At 40.9% G+C, this 23906-nt stretch overlaps 6 protein-coding genes across 11 annotated transcripts; 2 read left to right on the top strand and 4 right to left on the bottom strand.

Moving 5' to 3' along the window:
* Window positions 1-194: 194 nt before the first annotated feature.
* On the bottom strand, window positions 195-2947 carry LOC108603987 (heterogeneous nuclear ribonucleoprotein 87F). 2 transcript variants are annotated; one of them, XM_017993986.1, is made up of 4 exons: window positions 2796-2947; window positions 1483-2482; window positions 1296-1418; window positions 195-1132 (listed from the first exon to the last, which is right to left on the bottom strand). In XM_017993986.1, the coding sequence occupies exons 1-3, from the start codon at window positions 2841-2843 to the stop codon at window positions 1312-1314; spliced, it is 1155 nt and encodes a 384-aa protein (XP_017849475.1). In that variant the 5' UTR covers window positions 2844-2947; the 3' UTR covers window positions 195-1132; window positions 1296-1311. The 2 variants fall into 2 exon arrangements, with proteins under 2 accessions (XP_017849475.1, XP_017849476.1); XM_017993987.1 differs by having other exon boundaries at window positions 1483-2479.
* Window positions 2948-3121: 174 nt separating this feature from the next.
* On the top strand, window positions 3122-8519 carry LOC108604245 (serine-arginine protein 55). 3 transcript variants are annotated; one of them, XM_017993621.2, is made up of 9 exons: window positions 3122-3246; window positions 3484-3643; window positions 3736-3806; window positions 3864-3968; window positions 4463-4544; window positions 7253-7326; window positions 7390-7728; window positions 7790-7954; window positions 8021-8519. In XM_017993621.2, the coding sequence occupies exons 2-9, from the start codon at window positions 3518-3520 to the stop codon at window positions 8142-8144; spliced, it is 1086 nt and encodes a 361-aa protein (XP_017849110.1). In that variant the 5' UTR covers window positions 3122-3246; window positions 3484-3517; the 3' UTR covers window positions 8145-8519. The 3 variants fall into 3 exon arrangements, with proteins under 3 accessions (XP_017849110.1, XP_017849109.1, XP_017849111.1); XM_017993620.2 differs by having other exon boundaries at window positions 4448-4544; XM_017993622.2 differs by lacking the exons at window positions 3122-3246; window positions 3484-3643; window positions 3736-3806; window positions 3864-3968; window positions 4463-4544 and adding exons at window positions 5100-5619; window positions 5689-6714.
* Window positions 8520-8997: 478 nt separating this feature from the next.
* On the bottom strand, window positions 8998-14344 carry LOC108604837 (two pore potassium channel protein sup-9). 3 transcript variants are annotated; one of them, XM_017994456.2, is made up of 9 exons: window positions 14171-14344; window positions 12134-13131; window positions 11920-12075; window positions 11731-11857; window positions 11485-11675; window positions 11237-11424; window positions 10624-10656; window positions 10236-10384; window positions 8999-10072 (listed from the first exon to the last, which is right to left on the bottom strand). In XM_017994456.2, the coding sequence occupies exons 2-9, from the start codon at window positions 12258-12260 to the stop codon at window positions 9841-9843; spliced, it is 1203 nt and encodes a 400-aa protein (XP_017849945.1). In that variant the 5' UTR covers window positions 12261-13131; window positions 14171-14344; the 3' UTR covers window positions 8999-9840. The 3 variants fall into 3 exon arrangements, with proteins under 3 accessions (XP_033150019.1, XP_017849945.1, XP_017849946.1); XM_033294128.1 differs by lacking the exon at window positions 14171-14344 and having other exon boundaries at window positions 8998-10072; window positions 12134-12260; XM_017994457.2 differs by lacking the exons at window positions 10624-10656; window positions 14171-14344 and having other exon boundaries at window positions 12134-12260.
* A 295-nt stretch (window positions 14345-14639) lies between these two features.
* Window positions 14640-15625, bottom strand: LOC108602550 (26S proteasome non-ATPase regulatory subunit 9). The gene is made up of 3 exons (XM_017990685.2): window positions 15469-15625; window positions 15039-15365; window positions 14640-14981 (listed from the first exon to the last, which is right to left on the bottom strand). The coding sequence occupies exons 1-3, from the start codon at window positions 15568-15570 to the stop codon at window positions 14748-14750; spliced, it is 663 nt and encodes a 220-aa protein (XP_017846174.2). The 5' UTR covers window positions 15571-15625; the 3' UTR covers window positions 14640-14747.
* Window positions 15626-15759: 134 nt separating this feature from the next.
* Window positions 15760-18334, top strand: LOC108604189 (serine/threonine-protein kinase STK11). Its single transcript, XM_017993539.1, has 4 exons — window positions 15760-17118; window positions 17177-17371; window positions 17428-17591; window positions 17650-18334. Exons 1-4 carry the CDS (start codon window positions 16094-16096, stop codon window positions 17889-17891), a joined length of 1626 nt encoding a protein of 541 aa, XP_017849028.1. The 5' UTR covers window positions 15760-16093; the 3' UTR covers window positions 17892-18334.
* A 149-nt stretch (window positions 18335-18483) lies between these two features.
* Window positions 18484-22100, bottom strand: LOC108604188 (integrator complex subunit 5). The gene is made up of 9 exons (XM_017993538.2): window positions 21981-22100; window positions 21126-21901; window positions 20726-21070; window positions 20405-20669; window positions 19929-20347; window positions 19505-19869; window positions 19170-19449; window positions 18967-19109; window positions 18484-18907 (listed from the first exon to the last, which is right to left on the bottom strand). The coding sequence occupies exons 1-9, from the start codon at window positions 22085-22087 to the stop codon at window positions 18584-18586; spliced, it is 3024 nt and encodes a 1007-aa protein (XP_017849027.1). The 5' UTR covers window positions 22088-22100; the 3' UTR covers window positions 18484-18583.
* Between the last annotated feature and the right edge of the window lie 1806 nt (window positions 22101-23906).

Genomic DNA, 23906 nt, shown 5'->3' with positions numbered 1-23906 from the left:
AGCTTGGTAGTTGGTGGGGGGGGTGGTGCTTAGTCATTTCAGGTGGGTAACATTAGTTTTATTTTAGTTTACGCTTTCGTTTCGTTTACCTCGTATCATGTACTAGTTACATCAAAAAATGTTTTGTGTACCAATTTTAATAGCTATAAACTGCTTAGGCGCTAACAAAATCAATATATATATAAACTAATGTATGCACTGCAAAATTATAGATTTGTTATTCTTTTTAAATATTTTTGTTGTATAAACATAAACGCATCAATCGAGACTTGACACATGTTGGGCAATATAAAACAAAAAGTACACTTAAAGTTAAAAAAGAGCTTTACATAATTCGTTTACTCAAAAATCGGCTGCTGATTTACGCTATACAGTTATATATATATATATATTGTGGAAAGTGGTGAGCGCAATAATGACTACTCTACCTTTTGTTTTTCATTGCATTAGACATACATTAACAAACATGAGGCAATAGAGCAGAACTCTAATTGCATTTGCTGTGGTGCTTCAAAAATTAAATAAAATTATTTTATAAATTTAGCATATATTGAATGTAGTACTCGTAAATTGATAGTTTTTTTTGTTTCTCTTTATGTAAATTTAGTTAAAACTAAGCGTTCAAGTTTCTTAACATCCTAAACACACACGAATGGTTATTAAAAATTAAATATTGGTTTTGTATTGAATTGAGACAAAAGACATTAGCAGTTAAATTGTTTTAGTGTTTGGTTGCTTTTGTTTGCAAGTGAGTTGCGCTTCTAGAGTTCTTATTAAACATAAATTTTTCTGTTGTTTTTTGTTTTCTTTGTTTGTTTGTTTGTTGGATTTGTTATAAAGTTAGTCGCTTTGGCTGGGCACATACACGCACACACACACAAACAGAGAGAAACACATGTCGCGATTGCCTGCATTCTTAGCTGCTTTTGTTTTTTATGGATTCTTAAGCTTATTATATCTTGTCTGCCTGACTCGCCCATACATTTCACTGCCTGTGACACTGCCTCAGCTTCTGTTTCTCACTGTCATTGATTGCCTGCCTGTATCTCTGCTCTTCTGCTCTTGCCTCTGTCTCTGCCTAGACTTGCTTGCTTGTGCTTGTCTAGCTTGACCTGATTCTGTATGTGTTTACCTATATTTGCGAGAAAGGGAGAAAATTTTTGCATTAGCGCATTTTGCTTTTTGTTCGCTTCGTGACATACAAACGAACTCTTCAAGCATTTTATCAATAAAAATACAAATACAAACACACAGACATCCATTGTTGGCTGCATGCTGACACTTGCGATATTTACCTTGTGTGTTGTGTGTTTAGTAACGTCTATTGCCACCCATGTTGCCTTGGCTGGTATTGTAGTTGTTGCCCCCACCAAAGGCGCCCTGTCCGCCCCCACCGCCGCCGCCCGCTTGGCCATTGTCTATTCAAACAATACAATAAGCATTACAAATAGCGCTGACAGCTTGACATAGTTGGATACATACTTTTGTTGAAGCCACCTTGATTATAGGGCGCTGGACGATTGCTACCAAAGTTTGTATTGCGTTGTGGACCGCCTCCATATGCCTGCTGCTGATAGTCGCTGCCAAAGCCGCCGCCGTTATTGTTTCCTCCCCAATTGCCGTTGGTGTTGCCTCCACCACCGCCTCCGCCATTGTTCCAGCCTTGGTTACCGCCCTGACTATTCCAAGGACCGCCGGCAGGTTGGTTCCAGCCGCCACCACCGCCGCCGCCTCCACTATTGCCACCGAAGTTGCCATTGTTGCCAAAATTGCCGCCGCCCGCGCTCCAATTGCCACCGCCACCTCCACGATTTCCACCCCAGCCGCCGCCTTGATTACCGCCGCGATCGCCACCTCGTCCACCCATTCCACGAGTAGGTCTGTTGCCGGGTCCACCAGCACCACCACCACCGCCGCCGCCACCGCCTCCTTGACGGTCCATATCCTGCTTGGCAATTGCTTTTTTCACGTCGAGCGTCTTGTTCTTAATATTGTGTGTCTTCTGCAGAATGATTTTGTCCACTGGATCATAGTCATCAAACTCGATGAACGCAAAGCCGCGTTTCTTGCCAGTGTCCTTATCGGACACAATATTAATGCCAACAATTACGCCAAAGTCCTTGAAATATTCACGCAAGCACTCTTCATCATGATCGTCCCGCAGACCGCCAACAAACAGTTTCTTGACAGTAGCGCCGGCATTTGGGGCATCGATTTCCTGTCGGGGAACCGCGCGCTTTGGCTCCACTGTGCGTCCATCGATCTTGTGCGGACGCGCATTCTGTGCATTGTCAATCATATAAGATTGTGAATATGTGATAAATCCGAAGCCGCGGGAGCGCTTAGTCTTGGGATCCTTCATGACCACCACATCGACAATGTTGCCCCATTTCTCGAAATGCGCCTTCAAGCCCTCATCAGTAGTGCGGTAATCCAAACCACCAATGAATAGCTTGCGCAGCTGCTCTGGCTCTGAAATCTGCTGCAGGTATATGAAACAAAAGGTAAACAACCGGGTACAGTTAGTCACAAGTGTAATCAATAAAGAAAGAAAAAAAATAAAATCGCCCGCCATTTTCTTTTCTCTTTCCACTGTTTTCTCATGCGTAGTATGTACATACGTGTAAATTTAATTTTGCAATCTCATTGCCATGTTTTGCTTGACGCATTTACATTATTTTAAATACACCATCATATTTTGAATTAAATTAACATGCACACGACTTTTTTGCATTTGTTTTGCAACTGCAAGAGCTGCATCGGCATTTATTTATAACTGAACATATTACGCTCACCTCATCGTTGTCATCATAGTTGCCATTAGAATCATTAATATCAGCCATTGTACCGATAAGCTTTTTTGACAAATTAACTAAAACACTTGTATATTAAATTCACTTTTTTCACAATGGACGCCCAGTTCTCTCAACACGTATAGTGAAAAGAAAATTATATGAGAAAAAATGGCGACAACTGGTGACAGTCGATGCCGGCAGAGATGATTTGTTTTCGCAGCAGTCGGCATTTACTCGATAACGATAAGTAAAACCAGGGCTGGCGTAAAAATCATTGCCGCGCGGCAAAACGGCATAGCAGTTTCGAGTTCAGTGTCACTTCCGTAGAAATAGCGTTGAGGTTGAGTTAGCATTATTTTCGTGTAAAGTGCGGTGCGTAAAAAAACTGAAAAAAAAGTGTTTAATAAACGCAAAAAGTAAATTATTGCAGTTGACACAGTTTGTGAAAACGGTATGTGTATTGTGTGTGCTATTGAATGCGCGCTAAATTATATAAAAACGTTTGCAAATTTATATTAAATTTGCAGACTGAAAAATTTCTCTACCCGGTAGACAACGTTGACAAGGGGCATGTCGCCATCTTGGCAAATACATACAAACATATACACACACATGCATACAAATAGTGACAGCGGCAGAAAATAAAATAAAAGCGACTAATAGATTTTATTTGTTAATTATTTTACAGCATTTACTAAAGAAATAACTAGCTGTAAACTAATATGGTTGGATCACGCGTTTATGTAGGCGGTCTGCCTTATGGAGTGCGTGAGCGCGATTTGGAGCGTTTTTTCAAAGGCTACGGTCGCACTCGCGACATTCTAATCAAGAATGGTTATGGCTTCGTGGTAAGTTTAAAATGCAACAAAACAACAAATATAATTACAAACAATAAAATCAATAAATCAATACTAATGAAATTTTAATTGCTATTTGCCAGGAATTTGAGGATTATCGCGATGCCGACGATGCCGTCTATGAACTTAACGGGAAGGAGCTGCTAGGCGAGCGGTGAGTAATAAAAATGAAAATTGTGAAATTAGTAGTTCAAACATGATTTTATTGCAGTGTGGTTGTGGAACCAGCTAGAGGCACAGCTCGCGGCAGCAATCGCGACCGTTATGATGATCGCTACGGCGGGCGTCGGGGCCAAGGCGGCCGCTATAATGATAAGTAAGTACAGCCAACAAAATTGCGCGACTGTGACCGTTTTAAAATCGACAAACGTTTAAATGCTTAAATAATCAGTTGACCCTTGAATAAGACGCTCTTGATAAACCATAATGCTCAAACAATTTAATCATATCACACATTGTTCAAGAGTCTACTGTGTTAGTTTCTTACCCCTAGCTGCTAAAGACACTGACTTGCTGTTCATATATATATGTCTACAACATTATGTTTTGCTAATTTTGCAAATTAATACACTATTTAACTTTTTTTTTAATAATATTAATACGCACGTAACAATTTAATGCACACATACACATTTGTTTTCATTATGAAGCGTTACGGTCTATTTTGTACTGCCTTATCGTTTGTTTACAAATTAATTTACTTGCAATTATCACAAACATGTACATATATATCTCCGATTTGGGGCAACAGCGCAGTGTCAATACTAATTTGTAATTCATTAAATTATTCACCAGAAACAAAAATTCCAGATCATCCTCACGCTATGGACCGCCCTTGCGCACCGAATATCGCTTGATAGTCGAGAACCTATCCAGTCGCGTCAGCTGGCAGGTAAGCCGCCTTTTTTTCATTTTATTTTATACCTACTATAGATGAGAAAGGAAATTCTGTAGCTCGGCTAGCGTAGATATATACTCGACTTAATCTAATATTTAACATCTAAAGTGTGGCTGCTAACCTATATTTATGCTAAGCCTTCCTTTATTAACGTTTTTGATTTAATATTTTTTGATATTGGTGTTGTTTCCCTAGTAGAATATTTATAATTTCAATTAAAGTTGAATTACTTTTGGCGTTTTCAAACAGTGAAGCGCATGCAATTTGAAACAATAATTTGTTGACAAGGCCGCCAAAAGTTTTTCTAATTTTTCGAGTTATATCTTATCCCAACCCAACCCCACCCCATATTTAAAATTATGTTTAAGCTGTACAGTTGATTTAAGCTTAAGCCAACCCACAATATCTAAAAAAAACAAAGAAAAAACAATGTTGTACTTACTTTTGTACTGATCGGTTAAATCCCAACAATTGTTTTTTTCACACCTAACAAAAAAGAGTTTGATGGGTTACTGTTACTGAACTGTCCAGAGCTTAACAGAGAGTAACAATACACATTGTGAGAGATACAGAGAGAGATCATGGGTCCATAAGTGGAGAGCTGAGAGCGACCACTACATGTAGTGACAGTAAAAAAGAGAAGATGATAAGTTCGAAATGCCAGAGAGACGCACGCACGAGCATCGAATATACAAACAAACAAACAAATAAAAGCCAGAGAGAAATTCGACGCCAAAAAAAGAGAGAGCATCCCCCCACACACGTTATCATTGTTGATCGATTTGTGCACAACTTCGCTTATGGGTTATCAGTTGATTCTTCCTTGAACCTTCCACAAACGCTCAGCCAGACGAACGCCAATGCACACCCTCGCTGCCAACGTCGTCGTCGAAGCTAAAACTAAAACTAAACAAAACATATAAAGACGGATGATGACGCGAGGCCCGGTGACCAAATCCATGTGATTTGGGCTAAACAAAAGGCCAGCCTACGCAATGTGTGCGCGCGCTGTATTTAGAGGGGAGATCGGGCCAATGCGTAGGCTTGTCTCTTGTTCGCTGTGGCTTAGGTATTTAACATGCATACAAAATTCACAATTTATAATTACAATATAAAAGAATTGTCAAATTCCTTATAGCCACTAACTCTATCAGAGAGGCAGAGAGGGAGAGAGGGACAGTTTTGAGTTCGTTGAAAGAGAGATACAGAGACAGAGAGAAAGACAAATAAAGTTAGAAGCTATCGAGCGATCGTTTGTTCCATTGATAATATGCTGATGCCAAGCGCTGATGACCAAAAATGATGATAATGATGTTTGAGACGCGTTCGTTACATCTTCAGTTAGAGGCCAGCGCCTAAATTGCGAATTGATTGTGTGTGTTCCGCATACCCCTTACTACTCACTGGCGTTGGAGAGACAGACAGAGAGAGAAGAAGAGAGCAGCTAACGCAGCAAATCGTCGCGGCCACAACGTTCCACGTCTCAGAGGCGCCCAAACGTATTTCTTATTTTTACAGTTCGTTTGTTTAAAAGACAGTGGAAGCGATGCCTGCCACCGCCCCCGGTTCGGTTGACTGACTGGTTGCGCTGCTCTGCCGCCTACTGTCCACTTGCTCACTGCCACGACTCCGGTCTCTCTACCCACAAAACCCGCCTGCGGCCCCGGCAGTGCAAATGTGTGTGTTCTGGCCTTTTGGTGCTCTATGGCTACCGGCAGCTGTTTTGATAACAAACCACAAAAAAAAAAATACGAAAAACTAAACAAATGTATAACACAAAAACAAATGTATAAACAAAAACGGATGTAGCATCTAATCATTTTACACAAAATCCCAATATGGTCATTCGCTCTAACTGACATTCTTGCCTGTGGTGGTGTTCGCTACCTCTGGTTGCTGGTCTGATCTGAACTGGTCTGGTCTGGTCTGGTCTGACGACAAATGATTCGATTCGATGTTGAGACGTGAAGCCCGCGCCCCGCCCTCTCTATAACTCGCGAACAGCTCTTTCGATGTGTGAGGTCTTGCGTGTTGCGCTCCAGCCTGACGGGTTGATCCCCATTGGCCGACCACTTAACTCTACTAGGCAGACAGACAAAACTCCTCTCGGTGTTGTGCGATTGCGATTAAAGCGATGTGTGTACTCTCTCTGAAAGCGCATTAAGTAAGAATTCAATTACAACTATTGTTTTTTTTATTATCATTTTGAATATCAAGAACAAAAACAAAAAGAATAATATGTTATCAATTAATTGTCAATGTTGTGTATAAAATTTATGCTTACGTTTTTATTGAATTACCTCGTGCAGTCGCAAACCAAACCAAATCAAACCAAGCGTATAATGAGTAATGAGCATATTCTAGCCGAACTGGTGTTGCCGTGGTGCCGACTTCTACTTCCTACGCGTGTATAACAAGGGCTAAAAAATTGACAGTTGGTTAACTATTCTACCCCCCACTCCACTCAATCCACACGAGGTTTCCATTAGGCAGGCGCAAGCGAGGATTGCGAGAGAGTCAAGCTTTGGTTAGGACAGACTTCTAGACGGCCGCCCACGTTCAGCAGCGATACTTCAGTTCAGAGATATGCTCAAAGTGTTTGGTCTGCACGCTGTATTTGATTTGCCTGAAATCCTTTAAGTTGTCTTCACTATCATTTTGCTAATCTTTGTATATTTTACGTATTTGTGCGTTATCTGCAGGATCTGAAGGACTACATGCGTCAGGCGGGCGAAGTCACCTATGCTGATGCACACAAGCAGCGTCGCAATGAAGGGTAATTATTATAACTTTATAAACAAATTGTAATGCAAATGCTAATGATTTATTTGCTTTGCAGTGTGGTCGAGTTTGCTTCTTTGTCGGACATGAAGACCGCCATTGAGAAGCTTGATGATACAGAGCTCAATGGGCGCCGTATTCATTTGGTAGAGGATCGTCGTGGTGGACGCAGCGGCGTGGATCGCCAAGGAGGTGGTGGTGGCGGCGGCGGACGTGGTCGCTCCCGTTCATCCAGCTCGCGTTCGCGCTCTCGCTCACGCAGGCGTTCACGCTCTCGTCGTTCGACGCACTCACGTTCCAAGTCTCGCAGCCGCTCCAAGTCTCGCGGTGGACGCTCCAAGTCCAAGTCTCCAGTCAAGTCGCGCTCACGCTCACGCGATCGTGATTCACGCTCAAAGTGAGTTAAACTTGTTGTATAACTTAATAAGCTTACTTATAAATAATTATTAAACTTGCAGCAAATCCCGTGACGTATCCAAGTCAAAGTCAAAGTCACGCTCCCGCTCTCGTTCTCGTTCCGTTAAGCGCGAGCGTGAATCCCACTCACGCTCACGCTCTATCTCAAAGCGCGAGTCACGCTCTCGTTCTCGCTCCAAATCCAACCGACGCGATTCGCGTTCACGGTAAGCTCTGAACATTGAAATTAACTTTCCATAATATATTTAACATATTGTTTATATCAATTGCAGCGATCGTGATCGTTCCGCCTCTGCTGACAACAAATCTCGTTCTCGCTCCCCACGTTCTCGCTCTGCATCTCCTAAGAATGGAAATGCATCACCGGAGCGCAACAATGAAAGCATGGACGATTAGATTAGTTCACATTAATTATATAAAAATTGATTTAGATTTCGACTACTTTATTCTAGAAACCCCCCAATTATACAGACAAATCACCAAAATCACATTAAACAAAACACACAAAACAAAAGCAAAACTAAGTCCACACTCTATCAACGCATTGTAAACATTTTTTTAATATTTAAAAATTATGTTTAATAACACAAACACACACTCGGCGTGCATGATTGCAGCAATATATTAACTTTTAATGAATATTGCTAAACACTGGAGACGCAGACAAATGTAATACAAATGAAATCATTGCCCCTATCTACCAGCTGTTTATAAACCCAAATCAATCACAAAAATATTTCAATAAAAAATGGATAATTTGATAGATGTAAACATTATTGTGTTAAATATTATTCTGGGTGGTAAAAGAGAAACTCGTTTTGGATTTTTGTTTTTGCATATACGCGCATGTATATGACAAAGTCTTATTTTAAATGGTTTATTCATGGAATTAAAATTACAATTTGTTTTATTTGTTATTTAGAATCGAGTAGCTAATTTTCATAATTATTCAAATTGCTGAAACACACTCATACAATTAACTACGAAAAATTTCAAAGAAATCGCAACAGCTTGCGTTGCGCTATAATTTAATAAATTCAGAATTAAATAAATAACTACTACTTATATTTCGTAACTTTCGTGAGCTCTACTTTATGGTTTTGGTAATTTATACAATCTTTTGAAGTATACTTAAATTATTTACAAAGCACAATTGGATATTGAATTTGAATATTCGAAGCATATTTATTTTGATTGAGCAATGGAGGATTAACTAGGACAAAAACCATATAGTTAGTGTTAAAATATTTAAAATGTTTAAAATTTCTATTTTTGATTAAAATCAAGTGCATTTATTAATGCGTTCGTATCGACTAAATGCAACTAAATGTTGTTGTTGGTTGGAGTCTGATAATAAATCGGTACCTGGAACTGGCGGGTTAACTAGTTAATGCTAATTATTTTGATTTGGCACACATTGGAGTCACTTAAGCACTTAATAAAAGTTCTTGGTTTTAAGTAAAGTTTACTTTTGGCGTTTTCGATACATGCGGCTACTAACTAGTACTACAATAAGCTAAAATAAATTACTTAATTTAATAAAAATATTAAGCAAATATTCGTATTATACAAAATTTAAAGTAAGTGTAAACTGCTGTAATTATAATTGCTTGGGCATTTGATCAGCGGGTTCTCAACTATTGATTAGTTTTTACTTTCAATTGGTTAGCATATTATGTTAACTGTTAAAATATTATGAGAGTTCTTGGGCTCTGGTTACTATCGCATGGAAATGGCAGTGGTTCAGATCAATTAAATATAGTATCGCGTTTAATTAATGGATGCACATAGGCATGTTCATTTAAGTTATACACAAGTAGACATGCATATTTGTATGTTTGTATATAGCTACTGAAATATTCGTATATATTGTATGCACTAAGTTTTTATATTGTAAATGCACGTAAATAAAATTTCGCCATTATACAATATTCACTACCATTCAGTTTAAATTTGCATTAGGTATTAAGTACTATATATCAGAGACTGTTTATCACGTGAATTGTAAGTCATTTTGTTGTTCTTGCTGTTGTTGTTGTTATATGTTTTGGCCAAGTGCAGGCTCCCTGTTGCCGCTGTCAGCTTGAACATACTAAATACGAAAGGATAAGAGCGATACATTTCGCTTGAGCAGCTGGTTCGACGGCCGCAGCGGCAAGCGATTGCCCAATTGATCCACAACATCCGGACCTATGGCCATGTGACTGCCGCTAATGTGTCCAGTGCCATTGACTGCACCCATATTGTGCATGCTTTGGCTTTCATAGTTAAGATCCTGCATCGGCACCACTTCCGGCAGCAGATGTTTGTTCTGTGACTCTTGCCTGCGAATTAGATGGGTGAGTAGGCTAAGTAGTAACATTAAGTTCATAAATTAATAAACCTAGCACACTTGGTTAACACAAGCGAGCCTAATTAGCTTTGGCCTATAAGCTCACTTGTGCTGATTGCATCTGTGTGCTTATGAAAGGGAAGTGGATTACATACTTTTTACGCTTCAGGCAGATGCAACGGCAAGAGAATATTGTGGAGGTGCTGCCGTTGGGCGATGGCAGGTCCTGGCCTACGTAGCCGCTCAGTACGGACCCATTGGATGTTATCACATCGCCCTCAAGTTTGACAGCGCCTTGCAGCGCCTGTAAACGTATCAAAAGTGCAATTAGTAATTGTTTAATGCATAACGTTCGGCATGGAAAATAGGGGAAATATGTTTGTAGTGCTGTTTTTCATGTTGTTATTGAGTAGAAGTATTTGTTTAGTGTTTCATTGAGTTGTTTAACTGCTTTGAGCAGTCGTGGGAATAGCAATAGTTATAGTTATTGTAGTAAGTTAGTCATTTGTGTGTGTTTTTCTTAGCTGAAAATACCGCAATCACCTCATTGGTCCATAAACTGGACTTGGTCATAAACTAAGCGCGCGTTCGCATTTACATATCGTATCGTATCGTATCGTAATTCAAAAGCAAATGAAAATATGCCAAAAAAGATAAAACAAATATATATAATTATATATATAATTTTCCATTATTGTTTTCTTTGTTATCTGACTGCAAAGTGGATTCAATTCAAAAATTAATTCTTTCAAAAATTTATTGTTTTCACAACAGCAAGTAGTATTAGTTAAAACAAAGTGCGCATAATTAATAATTATCAAATTGTGCAATAAAAATAGCAGGCAAATAGTTGAATAGTTGAAACGAAGCTCGAGTTTGACTAAAGACTAAAGTTTGTGTAAATGGAATAAAAGTTAAGTTAATGAAAATAATTTCAAGTTTATTCGATTTAATGTCAGGACTGCAAATTGAACTACCAAAGGGAAAGAGTCGGACCAACTTGATAAATGCTATTGCTATGTATAATAAAACATTCGCAGTAGTACTAGGTAGTGGTACTAGATAAAATGTATAGTCCGCAAGTCTACTGAATAAAAGTAATGGCATCGAAATCGCAAATTTGGAATGCATATTGGGCACTTCGCTGTGCTCTTACCTGCGCGGCTTGGGCTTCATCACGTTTCTCGTCCTCCGTATTCATTGTAACAAACCTAAGTACTAACAAGTTCAGTGAGGCGGCAACAATTGCCAGTCCGAAGAGTATAAATATTAATGCGAACATAACATATTCGGGTTTTCTATTCAGTGCATTGTCTTTTTGTAAAGCTACCATATCGCCAAATCCTAAAACGAATACATGCATTGTTTGTATTGCGATTAGATATATGTTAATGTGCGACTTACCTATTGTGGTTAAAGTAATAAAACAGTAATATACTGAATCAAAGTAACTCCATCCTTCAAATCTGGAGAATGCCGCCGCGCCACCGGCTATGGTCAGGGAACTAAGCGTGGTGACAACGCATATAAGATCCACCTCTGAGGCCACAGTGCGTTTGCAGCGTATCGATGATCGTACCGCTTTTATAACATAACTATAGATTGCAAATATTAGTATTGTATTAATGAGAGAACTCGTGACTTGCTTACCTGCTCAGTCTATTCACTCTTTCTCCGATGCTCTGAAACATGACGAGCCCCAAAGGTATACCAACAATAGCGTAGCACATTGTAAATAGTTTGCCACCACGCGTTGTTGGTGTGGAGTGCCCATAGCCTGTAATTAAATCAAGTAAGTCTTTCCATATAGAAATTTAGTTATTTGATTAGTTGTCCCACCTATGGTGGTGAGCACTGTGGTGGCATAATAGAATGCACCCGTGAACTTCCATTGCTGGCCCGCCTTGTGTGGCTCCGATTTGAGCACCACCGTTTCCATAACCTTAAAGTCCTCTTGTGATATATTATATTTGCGTATAATTCGATCCTCAACAGCTGCAAGCATAGCAACATTATAACTGTATCTTATATATTACTCAATTCTATAGCTCACCTTGCAACGCTTCCCAGCGCCGTTTCTCTGTCTCCGATTCGAGTGCATCGAAGACGGCGGCTCCCACTAGTAAATATGTAAATGTACACACGATCAGGGATATCGTGCGCACATTTTGTTTCTTCATTCTTCATCTAGGCGTAGTTGAGGCCTCAGAGACATACATTCCCTTTCCCATACACACGCACACCGCCGCCAGCACCCCGAAGCTCACGAATATGATAATGTATGTGCTCCAGTCCTCCTCTCTATCGTCGTAGTAGTCGTAGTAGTTGTTGCGGTTTTTATAGCCGTTGCTTCTGTAACTACTGATGCTCTCTTTCCAATGCATGTGTGTAAGTGTGTGTGTGTGCTCTTCTGCTTCTTTGGTCTCGAGCCTCTTGTCGCGTCGCGTGTCTCGCGGAAAGGACAAACTTTTATAAATCAGGTTAAGCACTGTGACTACACACAAGTTGACACTTGGGACACACCTTGGCCACTTTACACACTCGTACTCACACTCACAGTTACAGTGGCGCTCTCTCTTACACACACACACACGTTTGTTTGAACTTTAACTTTGTTGTTGCCTACTTCTAGGCAAATTCACTTAGGCGTCAATTGCTGTTGCACTCGAGTGGATGCTACTGCTGTTGGCTCTAATTTTAGTAACACTTGCATTTGTATATAACAACAGCATATTGTGTTTTATTTTAAGCTTTTGGTTGTCCTTATGTGCTGCTCGTCAACTTCGCGTTCGTTGCCCAACCACGTCCTTACTTTTATTTATAAACGCCCAGCTGCTGCACATGTTACTGCCTGATGATGATGATGCATTCGCTTGCCGCTGCTGATGCTGCTGCTACTGACAGAGAAAGATCCGTGCATGACGCAGCCCAGCTCATTCAAGGACGCAGCTACTGTGGATAACAAGCATCCGCCCCGTTGTAACGACACGCAAGGCGGCATTTTGCCGTCGCCGTTCTAGTTGTTGTTATTCCTCTATCCTTTGGCTGGCGCTGTGTGTAATGGAAATGGGCAAACATTTTGCAATGACATTAATTAGATTTGATGTCAACACGCGCTCCAAATATAACGCTGTCGTGGCAATTCGCTGGGCGCCTAACGAAGCCTAATCAACAGCTCGTCTCTGCAGACACAGACACACGCACACAGATACATATACTTATGTATATATGTGTGTATTTGCAAATGAACTACCCATGCATGTGTGCTATGCATTAATTATTTAAAAAATCTGAAGCGCAACAAGGCTGTGATTGCTTAAAACAAAATACTTGCTTTTTTTTTTTTGATTATTTTAAAGGTCTAATCAAATTGTATAGCAGGCAGTTGTTAAATAAAGTGGCGCCTAATACATTTTTCGTTTTGCCTTGTGCTTTCAATCTGGCTAACAAAAGCATCGGCTTGAGCAGCAGCAATGCAGTGCCACTGAATAATTCATGCTCGCGCTTATTTTGTGTCTGTCTGTGTGTCTCGAGTTATCTTCACTACGCTACGTCAACGTAGCGTATTAAAGCTTATTGTACAGCATACACACACACGCACAGACACATACACATACATCGCACTTTTGTTTGCAAGGGGGTTGGTTTCGTATTAGGCATTTGAACGAGGATGCCCCAACACAGTATGTGGGCCTTTTTTCTTGCGACTCTGTGCGTTGAAATTTATTTTCAAACAGCAGCAACCACAGTGTAGCGCCCTTAGTTAACTTTTTGCTAGTTTCCCTATGCTCCAACGGCCATTTTATATTCGCATTACATATTTGTTGCGCCACCCGCAATCGAAAACGCAATCGCAATTGCGCGCAGCCTCCCCAGATTCTTTCTTTCTCTGTGTATAAGTGAGTGTGTGTGTGTGTCTGTTATTTGAGTCTTGTCGTTAATGTCTGCTCTGCATTTGGCAATGACAGTGACACTATCAAAAGAAACCTATGCTCGTCTATTTATCTGTCTGTATTGTCAAAAAAAAAGAAGAAAATTATCCCAACGAGATGCCACTGTACACATTAATTATATAAAACACATCACGTACCCAAATTATTCAAGCTTACTAATTTAACTGCTCTCCTTAACAATTTGTTGTCAGCAGCCACTTGCTTTAATTTAAAATTAGCATTTAATAATTTGCCTAATACCACAAATTTTCACTTGTATAATTTTGTGCTACTTGAATTTCTCACTAGCGTTTACAGTGCGCACTCATTCAATTGTGTTTCTCAACTGGCACAGCAGCGGCGCACAAACCGACAGGCTGCTGGGATCCTTTGTGGTATTTAGGGCTGAGCATCCTGAGCTGCTGGCGCTGCCAACTTGCGTAAGCTTTGCCTTGGCGCGCATTTGAATAAAGCCTCAGTAGCTTGACATTTCGTTCTACTTTCACTCGTCACTTTGATGTCCTTGTCAATTCAATCTATGCCTTTTGAAATAGCGCCTTCAAATTAGTTACAATTGATTGAGTTTTCAGGTGAAATACTTAAAGCAGCAAATCAATAAAAGAAAAGTTGAGTTGAGTGCCCTAGCATGACATAAGACTTTCCTTCAATGTAACATACTTATTACTAAGATTTACATTTAATTAAATTAAAGCACATTACTGTACATTTATATTGTTAAAAGTCCATGGGTTCCGGTGGCAGCACAATGTTGCAGCCTAGCAGGCCTCTTCCGGTCCAAGTCTTTGGCACTAGTATAAGATCAATCAGCTGCTCCTGGCGTTTAACCTTCAGCTGAACATTTTGATTTTGCATATGACGCACTACTTCGCCAATTTGTGCTAAATTGTTCTGAAAGTTGTTGCCATTGATGGAACCAAAGCGCATTATCTTATCACCCACACGCAATCCCTGCAATAGACTCATTAGCATTGGGACTTTCAGTTTAAATACAGTAATACTACTTACCGCCTCCTCTGCCGGCGAGTTGGGGCTGACCAAGTTAACAATAACAATAACACGCGTCAATGGCGGTTCAGTGATCATTGCGCCACCAGGCTCTCTTTCGCTGTTGAGCTCCAAGGCGGATGCGCGATTTACCAGCTCAGGATCTGTTGTAGACACTTCGGCATGATATTGATTCAGCATTGTTTGTATTTGATCCATCAATTTCTTATGATCGTTTTGCAAGCATATTATGTTTTGACGCGCCTGGCGCACCTGGTACACATCTATATCATTGCGTGGATATCCCTCAGCATCAATTAGTGGACCACTCATGCCCACATTATCGTTCTGTAAAGTTAAAAGTGATTTTTGTGACGTCAGACATTCCGCAATGCGTTACCTTGTGGCTTGTTTACTGTGCCTCAGACAATATTTAGATGCAAGTACTTACTGTAGCCAGAATTTGTCCGTTTTTACTGATTTGATCCTCCAGCTGTTTCTTGGCAGCCATAAGTATTTCCAGGCGCTTTTTGGTTGTATTTTCGGCAGCCATGACTTGCAATTTGTTTACAAAAGTTTGTTTTGATTTTGCACGTCTCTTGTTGAGTTTCTTACTGCTTCTGTTATTGCGCTGTTAGCAAAACTATCGATGCCTGAAAGTATCGGTTACTTGTCATCGATGCATCGCACGCGAAATGACTACAAAACAATTGACATACACATACATATGTACATACACTCGGAAACATATATTTAACACTTACATTTTAAAGTAAACACAGAAATTTACAGCATTAGAAACAAATAGTGGACAGAATTAGGCAACAAGTGCTAGTGTTCATTACTTATACAGGCGAAAAGCAAGAGCATTCGATCGCTACTCTCCCAGGAGAAATGCGAACTGTGCGCTGGGCAGCTCGAGTTTATGCAATGTTCTAGTTTGGCCCAGCGAGCAACAAGGAGAGCGGAAAGAAAACGGCAACTGAGCGCCGTTAAAATTAATATTGCTTATTGCATTTGCTATTGCTGAAGTGTACACAAACAGCGAGCGTGTGTGTTGAGCGCAACGCATCCAAATGACTGTTACTGTGACCAGCACGCATGTAATGGAGGCACAAGTCAAAGCAACACATCATCTGGCTGGCGGCGGCGGTGGTGGTGGTCAACAGCAGCACAGTTCTAAAGAGTCAATCGATTTAGCTGGCAAGGAGATTGAGCTATCAGATGCGCCAGAGGATGAAATGACGGTTCTGTTAACAAATAAAAATTTTAGATTTGAAACGGCATCCGATCTGGACGACGCCTTTGTCGAAATTAATGGCAGCCAAACGCCAGGCAATGTGGATTTTGATGTTGGCGCGGAGCTGCCGCAAGTTACTTGGCTGGTTGACGATGAGATCGATACGCTAGATCGAGTCACACAGGATATTGGCAACATTTTCTTCAATCGCGTCGACAGCAAGGACATTATATACCAACAGAAAAAGAAAAACATCAAAATGGTGGGCAAATATGTTATGGGCGACGTGCTAGGCGAAGGCTCCTATGGCAAAGTGAAAGAGGCCATGAACTCGGAGAATCTCTCTCGACTGGCTGTGAAGATACTCACCAAGCGCAAGCTGCGTCGCATACCCAATGGCGAGCAAAATGTGACGCGCGAAATACATTTGCTGAAGCAGCTGAAGCACAAGAATGTGGTGCAGCTGGTCGATGTGCTGTACAACGAGGAGAAACAGAAAATGTATTTGGTGATGGAGTATTGCATTGGAGGCTTGCAAGAGATGCTAAACCATGCGCCAGACAAGAAGATGCCGCTTTTTCAGGCGCATCGTTACTTTCAACAGCTGGTCAACGGCTTGGAATATTTGCACAGCTGTCGTATTATACACAAGGATATCAAACCGGGCAATCTGCTGCTCACGCTAGATGAAACGCTTAAGATATCAGATTTTGGTGTGGCCGAGCAGCTGGATCTGTTTGCGCCGGACGATACGTGCAAGACGGGTCAGGGCTCGCCAGCGTTTCAGCCACCCGAAATCGCCAATGGCCATGAAACATTTGCAGGCTTCAAAGTGGACATTTGGAGCAGCGGCGTTACACTGTAAGCCAAAAGCCATTAAAGTGTATAGCAAACTAATTTAAATGCTGATTTATTACAGTTACAATATGGCAACGGGTCTTTATCCATTTGATGGCGACAACATTTACCGACTGCTGGACAATATTGGACGCAGTCAATGGGAGGCGCCTGACTGGCTTTATGAGTTGGACGCCAAATTTGCCAATTTAATATTGGGCATGCTACAAGCCGATCCCGAAGTACGACTCTCTTTGCAGCAGATACGCAGAGATACGTAAGTGATACTGCTTTTCTATAAGGCTTGGCTTAATTTGTATGCGCTCCTTGCAGTTGGTTCCTGTCCGCACCAGCGATAAGTTGCCCACCGATACCCATTCCTCCACTCAAAGGCGACAAGTACGGACGCACGACTGTGCTGCCCTATCTAGAAGCCTATCACTATGGCAATGAACAGGATCAAGAAGATGTTTATTTCACCGAACATGATGTCAATCGTATGTGCAGCAAACTATGCAAATCAAATCAATTCTAATAAACAATTCTTTGTTTTAGAGGAGCTGGCGCGACGTGCTGCTGCTGCCGCTGCAGAGATTCGTGCCACCAAGACAGCGGCTGCTAATGCTGCTTGCCATTTGTACGAGCCATCCACAAGTGCTAAGGCTGCAGCTGATGTCACGACCAACGGCTCCATGGAAACGTCTGTTAAGAAGAAGGGATCTACCTTGAAGCGGCGCGCCAAGAAACTAACATCCTGCATTTCGGTGCGCAAGCTATCGCATTGTCGCACTTCATAGGCCATGCTGCTGATGCTGATGCTCCTAGATTTTAGTCTAATTCATTTTTGAAAAGTAATAACTTTGTTAACAAATTGTGAGCAACTTTTTGGTTATTGTTTTCGTTTAGTTTCCTTTATTTTGTTGTCTTACGTTTGCCAAGTATTTAATAAGCTATAGAGAGAGAACTATCAAGGTCTACAGATCATCCTCAGCAGAAAAACAAGAGCATTAAGTTAGCTTCTAAAGCCGACAGCAGAGTGCAAAGTTAAATCCAAGTGACAATACCGTGTATTATATTGAAAGAAAATCGTTGTTAATGGCGTTGATAACTATTTTGTGTATATTCAATAGAGAACAAATAAGTATGTTGAATAATTGCAATTAGCAAAGCTGCGTCAAAGTAAACGTCGCGACGCATCGAGTCAAGGCGCAAAGAGAAAGTAAAAAAATGTTCAAATATGCAACAGTTGTTGGCTTTAATCTATGTCTTTTTCTAAATTAATTCATTTTCCAGGCAACAACAACACGTTAACTGCTGGACAGTATTTGCAATGGAAAATTCGTTGAGATTAATAAAAAAAAAGAAAAGTTACAGAAAACTTACATATTGTATAACAGTTTATTATATAAATCTAGCATGTTTTCTTGCATTCCATTCATACTTTTGTACAATCACGCTCGCGGCAATGTAACTAACTAACTTATGTACACTAATCCAATTCGACAATTTCTATGCCCTTTGCTGCTGTGGCTGCTGTCATCTCAGGCAAACCTGTAACTGTTGCAGGTTGAATTGCTATTGCAGGCTGTCGCACATGCAGTTCGGTCATAATAAACATTTGATGATAGTGCGGGCCGAGCTTATTTAATTTTCTTTGCATCAAATGACGCAGCGTGTCCACATACTGAGCAGGCACTTTGGCTTGACTGGTGTTGCGCCAGTGCAGTCCATTGCTATCCACATGGAAGAGCGCAGGTGAGGGCACGTGATCCTTTAAATAGTTCCAAATGCATTCACGCAGTACTACAGCAATCTAATTGAAATGGTAAACATAAGCAAGGGCAAGCAATCTTCAAATTAAATCAAACTAACCTCTGGCGGCTCAAAGTGCTCAATGATGGTGTGCAGATTGGATAGCGGCGGCGGTATAAGCTGACTGATGGTCAGCAGCTGCAGCAGCTTCTTGGTGCACAGCATAAGCTCATCGTTTGCATCGGTGGGTTGGAATTTGTTTACTGCAATAAACAAAATATATTAATGTTAATTTGTTTACTTATAGTTTCGTTGTTGCGCACCATTTTTGCCACGCCAGTGATGCAGACACGTTGCGCACAGCGCTCTCAGCAGCACGGACGAGTAGCAAAGGGCAGGTCTATGTGTTGCTATTAAGCCCAGCACAGCCCATAGCACAGGTGAGGTAATAAAGGCACGTCTTATTTGCATATCGCGTTCCATAGTTACGCGTGTAAACTCCTCATCCGGAAAGGGCAGTCCATTATACATGACATCCGTTGAAACAAGCTCCACAAGCGTCAATGAAACCAATGAATAGCCTTCAATGTTGTTGGGCTTCTCCTACAGATATAAGACATTAGACTGGCTTTAAATTTAGCTTAAAATTGTGACTTACCAAATCCGCACAGCAGGCATATAGCGCCTTTAGATACAATGCTTGCTTCTCAGCATCGCAGCTTCTGTCATTTATGGGCAAGACTGGCCGCAAGCCACGTCCGATGATGCCTGAGTGCAATACAGAACGATTCGAGTTAGTGCCAGCAGTGGCATGTAAATTTTGCAGTATAAGCATTTCATGTTCAGGTATTTCCAGTTCATCCAGCTCATATTCCTCCAGCTGTCCCAGCAAATGTCCATGATAGAAGAGTGCACCCTCTATGAGCTCACGCAGGCACAAAGTGCGTGCAATTTTGCGTGCTGTGCATTGACGTTGCAGCAGCGTAAAGGCGCGCTGAGCAGCAGCTGCACGTAATATAACAGCTGCAAGTAATATTTAACAATTAATATTTAAATTATATATATAACTGCAGCACACTTACTACGCTCAGTCAGACCGACAAAGAAATACTTAACGCTAAGCACAGCCAGCTTAAGCACTAAAGGTGTGCGCAACACATTGAGGCGTGTACCCGCCTCAATATTGTTAAGCAACTCCACTATAAGATGAGCCAACTCCATGCGCTTCAAGTCACGCTCTTCATTTGTGCTATCCGCATCCAGTTTGCGTCGCTTAATGTCACTCTCGCCATTATACAGATCGTGTATGTTTTTATTATTGTTGTTGGCTTGCTGCTCTCTAAACTTTTCCGCACTGCGTTCACTTGCATCCTTGTCCATGCGCAGCACCAGCTTTTGTATAGTACAATCGAATATTTGTATAATCTTGGCCATGCATTCGTTCAACGATTGTAGCAGCAGCTGCGGCTTCATATGCGGCAATATGGTTTTCTTTTGCATTCTGTGTAGAAATTAAAATGTTAAGCAGTTTGCTTGCAGCAGTTAAGTTATAACCTACTTGACCAACATATTAAGATTGTAAAATGTATTGTAGGCCTCTGTGTCGGTGCCTGGCTCCACTGGCAAGCGATTGCTCACTTGCTCCTGCAGCGTTATTTCTTCAAGCGTCATCTTGATGCCTTTGGTAATGCTTGGGAAGTTTAGCATGCCACTCTGACCGCCTAGTAAGCGCATAAGCGCTCCAATACTGCTGGGATATTGTGCATATGATTTGCGTATGAGTTGTGATATGCTTTGATAATAAATATGCGGATGCTGCGATGCTGTAACGTAAATATTTGCATCAATTGTCTTTGGCATTTAATATTGTTACACTTACAGACTACCAGCAACAATCGCGTGGCGGTTTGTTGTTCTATGATATTTGTACTTAGACAGCTTTGCCAGAGCATATATTTGGTTTCCTCACAGGCCAAATCGCTGAGCAGCGGAAAGTTGCGCATATTCAGCACATATTGCTCCAACTCCTGCATAGATGTGTCCAAAAAGTCCTGACACCATATATATCTATCCGACATTTTGGACACCATTAGCAGCAGCTTGGCGCCATGTTGCTGCAGACGCAGGACTGCATTGTTTAGCGAAGGTTGCATGTCCATAAACATTTTGTTGCTCATCCAAAGCGGCGCCTTTTGTACTATAGCATCGATCAGCTCATCAGTGTCTGAAACAAGCAAAAGATTAATTGCTGCTAATGCTTAGCATGATTCGCCGCTTACATTGCTCCACAAAAACGTTAACCAAACTTTGTAGTATCGCATCCGAGTAGTTTGTTGTTATTAACAGAAACGGCACAATGGCCACATCGAGCGGTTTTTTGGGTGCTAGGCCATCTTTGAGTATCTCCTTAAAGGCTGCTTGCAATTGTGGCTCATGGCACGATGTCATATAGTCCAAGATGCCTGCCTCAGAATCCAAATGACAGCGAAAATTATCCACAAAACGCCTCATGCCACACTGTATAATCTGCATTATAATTTTGTAGGGAAAACAGCCGCCTAGACGCGCTACAATCCAATCAAAGGTCATGGGATAGCGATGAAACGCATTGAGCATTGTCTCCACGCAAGATTCCGCCTCCGTATTGCTTAGCTTACGAAAGCAACTGTTGATTAGCGTCAGCAGAGCGTGCATAGCATTGCACTCAAGCCAGTAGTTGCAGGAGGCGGCAATTGTCATGCGACGTTGTGTGTACTTATCCGAGAGTTTGGCCACTAGCTCCAGACTCCAATTTGCTATGAGCGGACACCACGCCGGCGGACCTTTCCACACCAAGTTCTGCAGCGAGTTTTTGACCATGCTAAAACTCTCATACTCTTCTGCTCGCAACTGTTGCTGTCGATTGCCACCCTGTTTCAACTGCGATACCGGCATGCCGGTCTTTTGGTCTTTCATCTCGGGAGATATATACAGCTGCACACCAATCTCAGCCAGTATGCCGAAGTAGTCAAAGACGATGTCGCGGGTGGCCGGCAGCTCATCTAAGAAACCCAGCCTGCATGTGTATGTGTGTGTTTGCGTGTAAAAACATTGTTAGTAAATGGGTCTGCTTCACATTTGAGCCGCATACTTACGCTACTTTAATGAGTGCGGGCTTTGTCAGAATCTGTGGATTACTGTGCCCGCTACTCACTGTGTCTATAAATTGTTTAAGCTGGTCTAAAATATTTTGTTGCAACATTTTTTATTGTTTGGCTTATTTATAAGTGTTGCAAGCTGCAATCAGTTTGGAATCTCTAAATAACAGCGTTGGCAAAACGGCTTTTATCTCGTCAAATATAGCTGTTTTGTATCGTTGTCAAAAATATAACAAGATCCTAATATATCGATACTTTTAGCTTTTAGCTAGCTATTACTGTTGGGAAAGATTCGATAAGTACGAAGATGGCGCATGTTTTAAATTAGCTATATTATTTAAGCACTGTTTTAAATAATATCATGGCAACATTTTTAAATAGCTCAGTTTGATAGTTCAGTTTGATTTTCATTGGTGTTTGAAAATGATGTTGGCTTGCTGAAAATTTTATAATATATCCAAAGCTTGTAGAAAACAAACTCGCAGCCACGTTTTAACGCTGTTTCCCTTCTCTCTCTCTCTCTCTCTCTCGTATTTTTCAATAATATATCAGAAATAAATTATTTCTTAAGTTATTACACTAATCGGATTAACCTTAACCTTTATTGTCACATTTTTAAAAATGAAAGAAGCGTATAATACCTTTTGACATGAACGAACAACAAACAACATCGATCGTTGATCATAATGCAGTGGATCTGAATAAATTACATTTCTTTAATCTGCATAAATCAAAGTGCAGCATCTAACCGTTATTTAATTAATATGCATATCGTCAAATAAAAGTGTTTATGGCTTGTACAAATTTGCATATGAATTTACTATTGTATGAAAATAAATTAGTAACTTCTGTTGGAAAATTTCCAATATGCATAATATCGCATGCATTTTGGTGATAGGCCATTGATAAAGTCAAACCTCCCGATATCAATACAATGACCAATTAATATTAGTTAGTTGATTCATTAGGTTTTTGTGTCAACTCTCGGCTGACCTTGATATCATTTTCACCATTGCCACCGAGGTTTAAGCTTGCGCAATTTCTAATACTCCTATTGGCTTTATATGTGTACTAAACCCCAGCCAGTGGTCATCATGATCACATTCACAAAACAAGCTCAGACTGAGGCTGCTGCTGCTGTTTGGTTGCTGCTGCTGCTGATCGATTTGCTTTGAACTTGTTTGGGTTGTTGACAAATGCTTTTGAAAATGGGCGCGCAGCACGTTTTTTTCTTATTGTTAGTCGTTTTGTTTTATGGAAAGTCCACTAACCGTATTATTTCATATTTTTTATTGTTTTCCAATATTTTGGCAAGGCCTAAACTGGTTTCACCTGTGACTTGTAGCATATTATTCTTGTTGGATTTGGCTGCAGATTGTGGCTGAGTATTTCGAGGGTGTTGCTCAACGAATAGATGTGAGAATGATTTGCAGAATTAGAAAATGGCGCTTGACTTAACCGTTATTTAATAAACATAACAATAATGGCGGTTGCTGCAGCAAGTGCAGCAACAACAACAACAATGTGAAGCTGGTTGCTGCAATGGGCGCGCTGCAGTCGACGTTGACGCTGCGGCTTCTTTGTCTATGAATTTGAAGCTTGGAGAGCTATTGAGGCTGCCAGCGCCAAATCAACGCATCAATCATTGAATATTGCACAATTGCTGGGCCAGAGAGGAGGAAGTGGTAGGCCACCACTACTAGCAGCAGTTACTGCAACTTCGTACCTATTAAAAATTACTTGTTGTTGCTGCTGTGGTTGTTCACATTGCTGCCGCTGCTGCTGCTGTCAATATCGCCTGTTTGATACTCATTAGCAATTTGTTGTAGAATTGGTTTTCAGTTTTTAGTTTACACATTTCTTGCGCTGCTTTTGGTCATTTTACAAAACGCACAATAGCGCCAAGACCTTGAACTCTGCAAC

This window comes from Drosophila busckii, chromosome 3R (genome assembly GCF_011750605.1).
Source record: "Drosophila busckii strain San Diego stock center, stock number 13000-0081.31 chromosome 3R, ASM1175060v1, whole genome shotgun sequence".
NCBI lineage: Eukaryota > Metazoa > Arthropoda > Insecta > Diptera > Drosophilidae > Drosophila > Drosophila busckii.
This window is presented reverse-complemented; position numbering and strand designations above follow the sequence as displayed.

Bases quoted from the DNA above. Each gene is read 5' to 3' on its own strand.
- LOC108603987 (XM_017993986.1), bottom strand. From the start codon at position 2,843: ATGGCTGATATTAATGATTCTAATGGCAACTATGATGACAACGATGAG. The intron at 2,483-2,795 runs GTGAGCGTAATA...ATATACCTGCAG, and splicing joins ACTATGATGACAACGATGAG to CAGATTTCAGAGCCAGAGCA. The intron at 1,419-1,482 runs GTATGTATCCAA...TTGTTTGAATAG, and splicing joins TCAAGGTGGCTTCAACAAAA to ACAATGGCCAAGCGGGCGGC.
- LOC108602550 (XM_017990685.2), bottom strand. From the start codon at position 15,570: ATGGCTGCCGAAAATACAACCAAAAAGCGCCTGGAAATACTTATGGCT. The intron at 15,366-15,468 runs GTAAGTACTTGC...TTAACTTTACAG, and splicing joins ACGGACAAATTCTGGCTACA to AACGATAATGTGGGCATGAG. The intron at 14,982-15,038 runs GTAAGTAGTATT...AGTCTATTGCAG, and splicing joins ACTCGCCGGCAGAGGAGGCG to GGATTGCGTGTGGGTGATAA.
- LOC108604837 (XM_017994456.2), bottom strand. From the start codon at position 12,260: ATGAAGAAACAAAATGTGCGCACGATATCCCTGATCGTGTGTACATTT. The intron at 11,858-11,919 runs GTGGGACAACTA...ATTTAATTACAG, and splicing joins CACAGTGCTCACCACCATAG to GCTATGGGCACTCCACACCA. The intron at 11,425-11,484 runs GTAAGTCGCACA...TATTCGTTTTAG, and splicing joins TATTACTTTAACCACAATAG to GATTTGGCGATATGGTAGCT.
- LOC108604189 (XM_017993539.1), top strand. From the start codon at position 16,094: ATGACTGTTACTGTGACCAGCACGCATGTAATGGAGGCACAAGTCAAA. The intron at 17,119-17,176 runs GTAAGCCAAAAG...GATTTATTACAG, and splicing joins TGGAGCAGCGGCGTTACACT to TTACAATATGGCAACGGGTC. The intron at 17,372-17,427 runs GTAAGTGATACT...CGCTCCTTGCAG, and splicing joins CAGCAGATACGCAGAGATAC to TTGGTTCCTGTCCGCACCAG.
- LOC108604188 (XM_017993538.2), bottom strand. From the start codon at position 22,087: ATGTTGCAACAAAATATTTTAGACCAGCTTAAACAATTTATAGACACA. The intron at 20,348-20,404 runs GTAGGTTATAAC...ATTTCTACACAG, and splicing joins AATCTTAATATGTTGGTCAA to AATGCAAAAGAAAACCATAT. The intron at 18,908-18,966 runs GTTAGTTTGATT...CATTTCAATTAG, and splicing joins AGCACTTTGAGCCGCCAGAG to ATTGCTGTAGTACTGCGTGA.
- LOC108604245 (XM_017993620.2), top strand. From the start codon at position 3,518: ATGGTTGGATCACGCGTTTATGTAGGCGGTCTGCCTTATGGAGTGCGT. The intron at 3,969-4,447 runs GTAAGTACAGCC...ATTATTCACCAG, and splicing joins GGCGGCCGCTATAATGATAA to AAACAAAAATTCCAGATCAT. The intron at 7,729-7,789 runs GTGAGTTAAACT...TTAAACTTGCAG, and splicing joins GATCGTGATTCACGCTCAAA to CAAATCCCGTGACGTATCCA.